Source organism: Phacochoerus africanus, chromosome 4 (genome assembly GCF_016906955.1).
Source record: "Phacochoerus africanus isolate WHEZ1 chromosome 4, ROS_Pafr_v1, whole genome shotgun sequence".
Classification (NCBI taxonomy): Eukaryota; Metazoa; Chordata; class Mammalia; order Artiodactyla; family Suidae; genus Phacochoerus; species Phacochoerus africanus.
This window is the reverse complement of record NC_062547.1, coordinates 66,251,187-66,264,122: the sequence shown is the minus strand read 5'-3', so window position 1 is coordinate 66,264,122 and position 12,936 is coordinate 66,251,187. Positions and strand designations below refer to the sequence as shown.

Sequence of the window (12,936 nt, the reverse complement as noted above, 5' to 3'; positions counted from 1 at the left end):
TTGAGAAAACTGAGGCCCAGAGATGTGAAGTCCCTTGCCAAAGGCCACACAGCAAGCACCAGGAAGAGCCCTGTAATTCTGGGGGAAAGTTCTTAGGGCATGTTTCTGAGCCGTACAAGGATGTGGTGCTTCGTCTCCAGCTTCTGGCGCCAGATGGCCTGGGGTCAAGGCCACTTACTAGATGTGTGACCTTGGGCAAGTTGCTCCATCTCTCAGTTTTCCCATTTGTGAAATGGGGCCGTGACAATGCACTCGATCTCAGCGGGGTGCAAGAAGATGAAACGAGCGGCTGGGGATAATACCAGGTATACAGCAGATGCCACTTCGGCAATCTTATTATTACTATTACATCGCTTCCACTTACTTCCTCCTCCGGTGCCTCCGCTCCTTGTCCTCCCTGCGCGCGTCCCCGTCGTACGTGGGCGGAGGCCCGTGCCGGTGCCGCCTCCTCCGCTCGCCGCCATCTGGGCCCTCGCCCTCGCCCTCCCGGGCTGGCCGGCTGCCCTCACGGTGCCGGGACCTCCGATCGGCCTTGTCGTCCGGGCCCTCGTCGCCCGGCCTGCGGTGGGCCCGGTGCCTGCGGGGCTCCCCGTCGGCCCCGGTGCGCGGGGAGCCGCTGCGGCTCTCCCGGCTGCCCCCCTGCCGGTGCGCGTGCCTCCGGTGCGGGTCCCCCGCCTTGCCCCGCTCTGCCTCGCCCTCCCAGAAGCCCGGCTGCTCTAGGCCACCCTCACGGGCGTGATGGTCGGACTCGCGGCCGTAAGGCCCCTCCCTGCTCAGCTCAGCCTCCTGGCTGCCGGCCCAGGGCCTCCGGGTGTCTAGGCCCACGGAGCCACTGGGGTCCCGGGCCCGGTCGTGGTAGCGGGCCTGTTTCCTGAGGAAGTCCTCGGCTCGCTGCTGGCCCAGGCGCTGGTCCACCGTGGGCTCGGCCGCCCGGCTCTTGTTGGTGTTGTTGTTGCGGTTCTCCTGGGGATCGACCACCAGCGGCCGGTCCAGGTGGGTCTTCATGTCGGGCCGCAGGTGCCGGGCGTAGGAGGCCTTCCAGCGCTCGTCCGGGTCCATCTCGTTGTACAGCGCCTCCCGGCTGGCCAGTAGGTTCTGCTTCCGCATCTCGCTTGTCCGCTGCTCCCACACGGATTTGGCGGGCTTTTGGTTCTTCTGTTGCTCCTTCCTGCAAGGGAAGGGCGCAGGGGTTAAGGGCACTCACTGCTGGGTGTTGCAGTCTGCATGGACCACTCGGACTAACAGGAGTCTTGGCCCAATTGGGCATCTGGATCCAGTGGGTGTCTCCATCTCAGTGGGCATTTTGCCCCAGATGGGCATTTCCAGCCAGGTGGGTACCTTGGCTCAGGTGGGCATCTTGGCCCCGGTGGGTATCTTACCCTGGCTCGGTATCTCTGCTCACTTAGTTGTTTCAACCTAGGTGGAAAATTCAACCTGACTGGACATCTGGGCCTTATAGGTGTCTCGGCCCAGCTTGGTGTCTCAATCCAGTAAGGCATCCTGGCCTGGCTAGACATTTTGGTCTAAAGGGGTCTCAGCCCAAGTGTATGTCCCCATCGACCTCACTACTTCTCTTGAAATTGTAGCACATGGCTCCTGGAGGTGGTCCTGATATTCAAAATATTTTAATTTCTGAGACAACCAATCCTAGTGTGCACTGTGTGGGTACTTGGGAGTCTTGGGGGTGGTATTTATTTATCCATTGGTGCAAAACACCAGGGGAGGCATTGCTGGGCTGAAGCCCTGCCTGAAGCATACAGATTGTTCCAGGAGTTCTGTGTGTATTGATAGTTTGGTTTTTTTTGTCTTTTTTTTTTGTTTGTTGTTGTTGTTGCTATTTCTTGGGCCGCTCCCGCGGCATATGGAGGTTCCCAGGCTAGGGGTCGAATCGGAGCTGTAGCCACCGGCCTACGCCAGCGCCACAGCAACGCAGGATCCAAGCTGCGTCTGCAACCTACACCACAGGTCACGGCAACGCCGGATCATTAACCCACTGAGCAAGGGCAGGGACTGAACCTGCAACCTCATGGTTCCTAGTCGGATTCGTTAACCACTGCGCCACGACGGGAACTCCCCAGTTTTTTTTTTTTTTTTTTTTAATATTGATAGTTTTATACAGATCATCATCACCTTCTGTAGGCTTTGCTGCCTAAGCATGTACCTTCCTGGGCTCCTCTGCCACCACTACCTCCTTGTACTTTGGCAAAGAAAGAGCCCTTCCCATTGTCCCATGATGAGCTGCCCCAGTTTGCAAAATCCTGGGACCACCCAACAAAGGCACAATTCAGAGTATTAGTGTTAGCAGATCTTTCTTTAATCAAGACACCTTAACTCTCACCACCTTAGCACCTCTGATCCATCAGCATATTGTGTCTGAGTTACCTTCATGATTTGTCTAGAATTCACCTATACCCATTAGCTGCCCTGTCCCCACCCTGGTCGAGCCCCCACTATCTCTTTTGCAGCAAACAATGCAGTCTTCTCCAACCTGGTCTCCTGGCTCCTACTGCTGTTCTCCCGACAGCATCCTTGTGAGCACCCGAGTCCTTATCCCTCCTCTGCTCAAGAACCCTCTATGTCCCCCCCCCCCCACCCCGCTCCGGCTCAGACCAAAATTCTAAGTCCTCCCATAACCCAAAAGGCCCTGCAGGATCTGCTCATCACCTCTCTGCCCTCACCTCCTCCTCCTCTCCTCCCTCCCTTCCTCCCTCCAGTAAGTCACACTGGCCTCCTTCATGTTCCCTAAACACACCAGGCATGTTCCTACCTCAGGGCCTTTGTACATACTATTTCCTGGGATGGTCTTCCCTCAGACCCCACACCCTCAGAGCTCCTCCCTCCCCTTTTTTTGGGCTTTGTCACCTTCTCAGCAACACCTCCCCTGACAACTGCACTTAAAATCACAACTCTCATTACCCCTTGCCCTCCCCAGGCCCCTCAACCTCTTGGTAATGCTGTATCCCCAGCAGCCAGAACAGTGCCTGGCACATAGCAGGTGTTTCTTAACTATTTCTTGAGTGAAAGTGGGTGGGAGGGCAGAAGTTCCTCTTCCTTTCTTTCTTTTTCATTTTAGGGCCATATCTGTGGCATATGGAAGTTCTCAGGCTAGGGGTCGAATCGGAGCTGCAGCTGCAGGTTTATACCACAGCCACAGCAACTCCAGATCTGAGCCGCAGCTGTGATCTACACCACAGCTCAGGGCAACGCCGGATCCTTAACCCACTAAGCGAGGCCAGGGATTGAACCTGAGTCCTCATGATACTAGTTGGGTTCGTAACCCATTGAACCACAACGGGAACTCCCAGAAATCCCTCTTTCTGAGGCTCAACCCTGTCAGGGATGGCTCCCTGCCCCCAAATCCTTGACTGGGAGGGGGTAGCGGCTGAGGATCCCAGATAACATCCTGGAGTTGAGGGCACTTACACAGCTATGGACATGTTGGCTGCAGACAGAGGACTCACTTCTGCCACCTCCTTGGCTTTCTGGAGAGCGAGTTTCTGATTGGCTGCCTCTTCTTCTTCTTGTTCATCCTAAAAGGCACATGGGATCCCTGATCACAAAACATGAACTAGGCCCTGGGGCCTCACCTCTGACCCTGTTGTCAACCAGTGGTGACATTTGAGGTATTTACAAACAGGTTTGGCCAGGATGTCAACCCATGACTCCTGGGGCCGAGTGGATGTCCCTTGACTAAATGTGCTGCTATTCCCTTTATGTAAAGGCTTGATATTCAGTTCATTATTAACCCCATTTTAAGGCACAGTCAGGAGAAAAGGAAAAAAGACTCCTTTCCCATCCCGCAAGGGAGATTTTTCTGTACCCTGTCTCAGTGAATGGGAAATTCATGCAAAGATTCCCCTCTCACTCTATTTCTTGGGCCACTTAAGCTGTCTGCACCAAGACTTAAAAAAATAAATACATAAATAAAAACACCGACAAGCCCCCACGTGCAGAAGAATCTGGGGTCCCATGGCCCAGCCCATGCACTGCCAACAGCCTCCAGAAAGGGATTCAGGAAAGGAACTTAAGCGTCTCTGCCGGTTAGGTTCAGAGAGGAGGAGGATGGGGGAAGATGTTTTAAAAATACATACAGAAAAAGACGTTTGGGGGCTCTAAATCCTTCTTCAGCCTTCATGCAGGGCCTCATTTGTAAAACAGAAAAGCCAACAAAGAAAAAGCAACGAGAAAGAAATGGCCAGAGATGAACCCGACAATAAGAAAGGTCATGCGGTGGCAGCGCACCTCTCCCACTGCGCTGGGATTTCTGGGGCAAGAAGCAACCTTACCACCTCGGAAATGGTCAGATCAGGACACTCTCTGTCAGTGACAGGCTGGCTGCCCTGCTCTCCCCAGGCCTCCCCTCCTCCTGGCACCACACCCAGCATTTCTTGGAGTGGAGTCCTTGGACCACTTGCCTCTGGAGCATTGCAAATGTGGATTCCCAGGCCACCCACAGCGCCTGGGCTTGGCCCTGGAATCTGCATTTGCAACAAGCGTCCAGGTGAGTCTGAAATGTGCTCAAGTGTAAGCGACACAGCCTGTGGTTAGGAGCACAAGTTCTAGAGCCATCTGGACTCACATCCCAGCTCCTTACCTTGGATAAATCTCTTAACATCTCTGTGCCTCACAAGCTTCATCTAAAATTTCAACTCTGCCTGACTTTCCCTATTTCATTTTTCTCCCTAGCACTTATTTCCATCTGACAAAATTACGTCTTGCTCTGGCTCTCCTAGAATATCAGCTCCATGATAGCAGGGATTCCTGCCTGTTTTGTTCCCTGTCATGTCCCTGGCTCCTAGACAAGGGCCTGTTCATAGTAGGTGCTCAATAATTTTTTTTTTTTTGGTCTTTTTAGGGCAGCACGCATGGCACATGGAAGTTCCCAGGCTAGGGGTTGAATCAGAGCTGCAGCCACCGACCTATACCACAGCCACAGCAACATGAGATCCAAGCCACATCTATGACCTACACCACAGCTCACGCCAACACTTTAATGTTAGTGATGCCAGGGATCAAACCCGCGTCTTCATGGATACTAGTCAGGTTCTTAACCACTGAGCCACGATGGGAACTCCATAAATGCTTTTGAATGAATGATGAAATCTGTAAAACGGGGCTCAGACAACTTGCCTCCTAGGTTTTCTGTGAGGGCTAAATGAGATAAAAACCTATCACTACTACATATAAAATAGATAAACAACAAGGACCTAGTGTACAGCAGATGGAGCTGTAGTCAATATCTTGTAATAAACAATAATAGAAAAGAATGAATGAAAAAGAATGTATATGAATGTATATATATGTGTGTTTATATATACACACACACACACACACATATAAAACTGAATCATTTAGCTGTACCCCAGAAACTAACACATTATAAACAACTCAATTTAAAAAACCCAAGAGTTCCCATTGTGGCTCAGTAGTAAAGATCCCAACTAGTATCCATGAGGATGTGGGTTCGATCCCTGGCTTAAGGATCCAGTGTTGCTGTGCATTGTGGTGTAGGTCGCAGATGTGCTTGGATCTGGCGTTGTTGTGGCTGTGGTGTAAGCTGGAGGCTGTAGCTCCAATTTGACCCCTAGCCTGGGAACCTCCCTATGCTGTGGGTGCGGTCCTAGGAAGAAAATTAAAAAAACACACATTAGGGGCTTAGTGGGGGTACCTGCCACATATTAAATGCCCAAGAAATGCTTGTGGAATAAATGAAGGAAAGATTGACAGTCTGGAGGATGTCCGCATTTTATGGAAGATGAGGTTTCTCTCTCCTCTTCTCCCACCTTCCTGATGTATCCCCTCTCCGCTGACAGCCCTTGAGGATGGGCTCTTGGAACCTGAATTTATGGCTGGATCAGGCCCTGGAAGAGCGATGCCAGCCAGCTCCATGGTGGCCAGCACTCTGTCCGTGTGCTTGGGGATGATGAAGACTTCCGTTTTCCCCCAGTGGGAGCTGCGCTGGGGAAATTCTCTCTCCCTCCTGCCAGGGCTGGCAGATGGAGGGTTGGCAAAGTCTGCTCTGTTCAGTTCAGTTTCCTGAACACCTCAAGGCATGAAGCTGAGGCAGGCCCCAGGCCTGTCCCTCCTGGGCTGAATGACTCTGCACATGTTCTCCATGTGATGGCGAAAGGCTTAGACCAAACCACTGCTGGCTCCGAAGAAGCCTTTGTTCCTGACACCCTCCCCTCAAATTGCAGAAAGCTGCCCAGCTTCCTTTGTGCAGTCCACAACCTGTGGAACCGTTCCCCACATCCTGGCTCATGGATTAACCCCAGGGGTGTGAGCTGCATTACCAAGAGTGATGTTGCCTACCCGGTGCTTTGCTGAGGTCAGTCTGAGTCCCAGGGAGTTCAAGGCTGCTGCAAAGGGCATGTAGCACCAAGTTTTGCCCAGGTAATCTAATACTGACCATGAATGAAAACTGGGCTTCCCCTTGCATAGATGGTTCTCACCCCTTATTTTCTCCCCCAATTCTCTTCCAATCTCAATTCTTCTGTTCTCCTCTCTTTTCTGCTCTTTGAGGGGTCATGCCTCTGCTCTTTCAGTTTTAGCTATGTCGTGAGGTCACAGCCTCTGTGGGCCTCAGTTTTCCCATCTGTAAAATGGAGCTAACAACAACTTGTCTCTTATGCTTTCTGGTATTTGGCATACAAGAGGGGCAATCCCATTTTCATTGGTTGTTGTTATTTTTATCATTACCTGCTTAGCTGGGGTTCGACTGAAAGCTGGCAGGGTGTGTGGTCAGGGAATGCAGGTTCTGGAAACTGCCAGATCTGGATTCAAATCTCAGCCTTCCCTTTCCTAGCTCTGTAAAATGAGAGTTCTAGGTCTGGGGGTCTGCTCATGCCAAGTGACTTCCAAAGGCTCCCTTTACTGAGCACATACTGTGTGCCAAGATCTGTGCTGTGCACCTGACGTGTCTAGCAACAGCAGCAACTATCCTCATGTCATCTCAGGCCAGTGACTTTGCCTTTCTGAGCCTCAGTTTCCCCTCCTGCAAAAGGGAGAGAACAGCAATGCCTGGCACCGCGAGCATCATAGAATTCTTTTTTTTCTAGGGACAAACTCCAAGGCATATGGAAGTTCCCGGGCTAGGGGGTCGAATTGTAGCTTCAGCTGCCGGCCTACACCACGCCACAGCAATACAGGATCTGAGCTGAATCTGTGACCTACACCTCATGGCAATGCTGGAACCTCAGCCCACTGAGCGAGGCCAGGGATTGAACCCTCATCCTCATGATTACTAGTTGGGTTCATTATCGCTGAGCCACAATGGGAACTCCATGGAATTCTTCACTGCTGCCAGTTGAGGTGGGGTGAGGTCTGGCCAGTTCCCGAGCTCACGGGACACACGTTGAGCCTCAGGAACTTGTCTAGGTTATTCTCCATCTGTCTCGTCCTTTCGGGTTTAGGATGGTGACAGTGGCTGCTAGCCTAGGGGCTGCTGCATTCCTTGGAAATCCCTTGACACTGCCCACTCCCTGTAAGTGGGCACTCGGGTGACATTTGCCATCTGTTTCCTGCAGCAACCCTGCTGCCTTACCCTACCTCCCCCGCTTGCTGCAGGATCCGTTTGATTAGGGACAGTCTATTTTGGGGGGTGGGGGAGAAGGTGCTTTCTCCCTGGAGCAGTGCATCCAGGGCAAAAGCTCTGGTCCCGATCCCTGTCCCTCCCCACCCCCCACCCCACCCTCCCCTCCCCCACTGCTGGGTATGGTCCTGATCTGCCATGAGCAGGTGGTAACTTTGCCATGGAAACATCCTCCCACCAACTCCACCTTGGTCAGCTCCTGGGCGTTGGCCAAATTATCCACTGCGATGGCCAAGAACACGTTGAGGAGGGTGTCTGCAAACGCCGGAGTCAGGGAAAGCAGCGCCACTTGGACCCCGATATCTGGGACTCCTGAACCACCCCCCTCGCACCCCCAATCGGCTCTCCCTAAGGTCCAGCCACATCCTCATCTCCCTGAACAGAGGATACAGTTCCCGAAGAGCGTCAGCACGATGAAATAGATGGAGAACACCATGCCACCCTGCACGCCCCCCTGAGACTTGATGCCGTCGTACATGACCTCGTTCCAGTCTTCGCCCGTCAGGATCTGAAAGGGGAGGGAGAAAAACACAGCCAACCCCCCTCTCAGCCTTGGGCCCCTTGGAGATATAGCTGTGGAGCTGGAACCTGCCATGGTGGCCCCTCCTGGGCCCTCATTGCTGGGTGGGGAGGGTCTCTTCTGTTTTTGAGAGGAAAGAGCTGTCTGTGCACTGAGGGGCTCTTAGCCTGGTTTCTAGGGAAAAGCACGCCTGGAGGGGGTCACAAATCTTTCGGAACTCTCTCTTCCCTGATGTGATAAGGGGATTTGCCAAAGACAGAGCTGTGCTCCCGAAATTCAGCTGTTAAAGCTCAAACCCTTGTGTGATGGTCTTTGGAGCTGGGAAGGGATTAGGCTTGGAGGAAGACATGATGGTGGGGCCCTCGTGATGGGATTAGTGTCTTTATAAGAAAAGACACCAGAGGAGTTCCCACTGTGGTGCAACGGGAATGGTGGCCTCTCTGCAGTGCCAGGGATGCAGGTTCAATCCCTGGCCCAGCACAGTGGGTTAGGGATCTGGCACTGCTGCCACTGCAGTGCAGGTTGCAACTGGGGCTTTCAGATCTGATCCCAGGCCCAAGAACACGATATGCCGTGGGGTAGCCAAAAAAAAAAAAAAAAAAAGAGACACACACACACACACACACACACACACACACACACACACACACACACACCAGAGAACTTGGTCTCTATCTCCCTCTGTCCCTCTGCTATATGGGTGAGAAGTGAGAAGGTGGCTGTCTGCAAGCTGGGAAGAGAGTCCTCGCCAGTAACTAACTCTGCATGCACCCTGATCAAGGATGTCCAGCCTCCAGAACAGTGAGGAATAAATTTCTCTTGTTTAAGCCATATACTCACTGGTACTTCTGAACTGCTATGTCTGTGGGTGGGGTGGGAATGGGAGTGGGACCAGTGACCAGAGGAAGTCTCAGGTAATGGGACTCAGGTGGTGCTGGCAGAAAGAAGCTGTGCTGATGGGTATCAGAGAGGCTAAAGAGAGCTGTATGCGGCATCCACACAGTTGTTAAAGTATCCATTTCCCCCTTTTGTATTATTTCCATGAGGATAAAGTAAATGTGAAAGAACTCTGAAAACGTGAATCCATTAATGCAAGGTTTCTTAGACTGGGCATGGATGACATCTGGGGACTTCCTGTCGTCCTGTGCACTGCAGGATGTTGAGTGGCATCTCTGACTGGTACTCATTAGATGCCAGTAACAGCTCCTCCATCATCCCTCCGGTTGTGACAACCAGAAATGTTTCCAGAAACATCTAGGTGTTTCTGGGGGACAGGATCCCTCTTGGACAGGAACCCTTATGTGGAAGATCTATGTGTGGTGATGACTCTTACTAATCATTTATGTGAGGGCTCAGAACTTCACAAATGGTTCCCCTTTCCAACTCCTTGTCTGGGGGTTTCATTTAGAAATTCCTCCTCCCCAGGAGCAAAGAGGAGTGACGTCACATGGGAAGGCTCTGGAGGTCTCAGCTAGGCCAGTTCCAGACCTCAAGGCCACATGCCACATAGGAGGTGGTGGGAGAGACCACCCAGGGTGAGTCTATTTGCCTTGGAATATGGGATTGGGGTGTCTTCCAACCTGCAGCAGGATGGTGTGTTAACCACACCTGTTATTTTCTGTATTCTGATGCTTTGACACATGGGGCCTTGCTGACCCTAGAGGGAATCAAGGGGCTGGCTAATTTTGAGAGACAGGAAACAACTAGCCCATGAACGGGCTTTTCTTTCTTTTCTTTTTTTTCCTGCTTTTTAGGGCTGCACCTTCAGCATATGGAAGTTCCCAGGCTAGGGGTCGAGTCAGAGCTACAGCTGCTGGCCTCCACCACAGCCACACCCGTAGCTCACAGCAATGCCAGATCCTTAACCCACTGAGCAGGGCCAGGGATCAAAACTGCATCCTCATGGATACTAGTCAGGTTCATTACCACTGAGCCACAATGGGAACTCCTGAACATGCTTTTCAAATGTGAACCAACCAATCTGGCGCCCACACTCCCAACCATCTCCTCTTTTGGGCTCTTATGCTCAGGGCCAACATTCTCCTGCCCAAATCAGCTTGGGGTGAGGTACCAGCCAACTCAGGACAGCTCTAGGGCCAGCTGAAATGATCCAAACTAGCCAATCCTGAGCCTCCCTAACCTGCCTTACCCATTTCTTCCCGTGGAAACCACAATGTCCTGCCCATGTTCCCCCTCTCCCTCTGCTTCCTGATGAACCCTGGTGCTTCCCTGTGTGGCCCTGCATTCATGAGGGCCGGTTGAAGGTTGTACCTGAAATACTGTCATTATTGCTGCTGGAAAAGTGTCAAAGTTGGTAGGAGGAGTCCCTTCATCAAAATTAAACCTGCGGAGAGGACACAGACATTTCACGTTGGTCCCACCCCAGGTGTTCTGAGGGCCTGGCTCTGTTCTTGTTCCCAGGGCAATAGCTCCCTGGAAGGACACCCTGAGTGGTACCCAAGGCTCTGCCCATCTGGGTGAGTGCATCACACACCCAGGCCATGAGGAGGGAGGTCTGTGATGCAGGTGGGCCTGGGTCTCTGGATGCACTGAGAAAGGTGTGGGGGATGGGGGTGGGGGTGGGGCCCTGGGCTGGACCCCAGGGAAGCAGAAGTCAGAGAATCTGCTGGGCACTTACTGGCCGCCGAAGAGTTGCATTCCCAGAAGGGCAAAGACGACGATGAACAGGAAAAGGAGGAACAACAGGCTGATGATGGATTTCATGGAGTTGAGAAGAGAGACGACCAGGTTCCTGAGAGAGGCCCAGTACCTGCCAACAGAGGCCAGAGTTGGGTGTGTGTGTGTGTGTGTATGTGTGTGTGTGTGTGTGTGTGTGTGTGTGTGTAGGATCAGCCTGGGCCAGGGTGGCAGCAGCTGAACCCACCTTCCCAACTCGCCAGAGGCAGCCCCACCCTGACCCCCATCCTTGCTCCCACTGGGATGCCAGGGAACCCCAAAGACTTACTTTGTGACTTTGAAAATACGCAATAACCTGAGGGCTCGTAACACGCTGATTCCAAAGGATGTGCCGGGTTTTATGACGGCCCAGATGACCTCAAAGATGCTCCCGATGATGACCTAGAACATGCCCTGGGCCTGAACCTTGCAGGAACCCGACTCTGCTCCCACCCTCAAAGGGAAACAGGGTGAGGGTCTCAGAGACCTCTCCTTCCTTCTCTCTCTCTTTTATTTTTTTTTAAACTTATTGTAAGAGCTGATGAGAGCAGAGAATTCCCGAAACATAATTACAAAGTGAATGCCCACCCAACCCCCACCTATGTGGAGAAAAAGGACATGTCAGTTCCTTGAAAGCCTCTGGGGACCCCTAGACATAACCACTATTGTGAATTTTATAATAACCATTGCCTGGCATTAAAAAAGAATTGAGGTGATAGCCACATAATGTCAAATTAACCAAAATGATTATCTTAGTTATGGTTGTCTTATGAGAGTGCACAGTTCAGTGGCATTTAGTGCACTCACAATATTGTACCACCAATACTTCTCTTTAGTTCCAGAACATTTCCATAACCCTCAGAGAAGACCCTGCACCTGTGGGCAGTGAATTTCCATCCCCCTCATTCTACTTGCGCGCGCCCCTCTCCACTCCGCATTACCCCCCGCCACCGCCCCCCACTCGCTGCACTGGCAACCACTGATCTACTTTCCATCTCTGGAGATTTGCCTGTTCTGGATATTTCATATAAATGGAATTATGCAATATGTGACCTTTTATGTCTGGCTTCTTTCACTTAGCATAATGTTTTTGAGGTCTTTGCCTTTTTAAAGCATTCAAGTTATCATCTTTAATCAATACAGCTTAGTTTTGTCCCTCCGAACCTCCATGAGCAGAGTCACACTATAGGGACTGGTTTTGTCCGCCTCTGTCTCCTTTTGTGCAAGATTGTGTGGCTGATGGGCGTGGCTATTGTTGGCTGCCTCTCACTGGTGCTGAGAAGTCCATTACAGGTCTGTGCCACGACTTATTTATCCATTCTACTGCAAAGGGATATCTGGGTCATTTGGTTCCAGACTATTATAAGCAAGACTGCTCAGGGTATTCTTGAATGCATCTCCTGGACCTCTGTGCGAATTTCTCTAGGGCGAATCCCTGGCAGTGAAATTGCCAGATCACCCTTACTTTCCAAAGAGGGTCCACAAATTTCCCCTCCCACTGGCCGTGGCCGAGGAGGGCTATGGGCGCTCTGTATCCTTGCTGAAGCTTGGGATAGTCCTCTCATCCCTTTTGCCTTCAGCAGAGTCCTGCACAGCCATGGGGTGATCCCACTTCCCACTTTTGGATGTTCCCGGGTTATCAGCCATTCTAAGCAAGAGCTGGAGAAATGAACTCTTTAGAAACCAGAGCACTTACCCCACAATCAAAACAGTTGAAGGAAGAGTGGAAGTAAGGCCGCGTCCCAAGCCCGTACATTTTTATAAACATTTCGGACATAAAGAGTCCTAAGAAAATGAATTCTGCATAGTCTAGAAGGGAAGGCAGGGGAGGGGAGGGGGAACAGGTTAGATTTGCAGGGGGAAATTCCAGGTGGCTCTGACATTCCTGTTAGTTGCAACCCTGGCTAGTGGGTTTCGGGGTGCTTACTGTGTTTTTAAGAAAATTTATTTATGTATTAAAATTTTTAAACTATTTACAATATTTTATGTATACAGCAAAGTGAATCAGTTATACATATATATTCTTTTTTAGATTCTTTTCCATTATAGGTTATTACAAGATATTGACTGTAATTCCCTGTGCTGTACAGCAGGTCATTATTGTTCATATGTATATATATATATATATTTCTTTTTCTTTTTCTTTTTT

General features: G+C 51.4%; 1 protein-coding gene across 4 annotated transcripts in view; it reads right to left on the bottom strand.

Moving 5' to 3' along the window:
• The window catches only part of CACNA1A (calcium voltage-gated channel subunit alpha1 A), a 277,546-nt gene that overhangs the window by 90,662 nt on the left and 173,948 nt on the right, over positions 1–12,936 (bottom strand). For all 4 annotated transcript variants that reach the window (XM_047776880.1, XM_047776881.1, XM_047776879.1 and 1 more), the window contains 8 exons: positions 12,484–12,596; positions 11,077–11,189; positions 10,750–10,881; positions 10,383–10,455; positions 7,982–8,099; positions 7,779–7,846; positions 3,424–3,530; positions 365–1,168 (listed from right to left, as the gene is read on the bottom strand). In XM_047776880.1, coding sequence (XP_047632836.1) covers positions 365–1,168; positions 3,424–3,530; positions 7,779–7,846; positions 7,982–8,099; positions 10,383–10,455; positions 10,750–10,881; positions 11,077–11,189; positions 12,484–12,596 — 1,528 coding nt within the window. The remainder of the gene's footprint in view (positions 1–364; positions 1,169–3,423; positions 3,531–7,778; positions 7,847–7,981; positions 8,100–10,382; positions 10,456–10,749; positions 10,882–11,076; positions 11,190–12,483; positions 12,597–12,936) is intronic.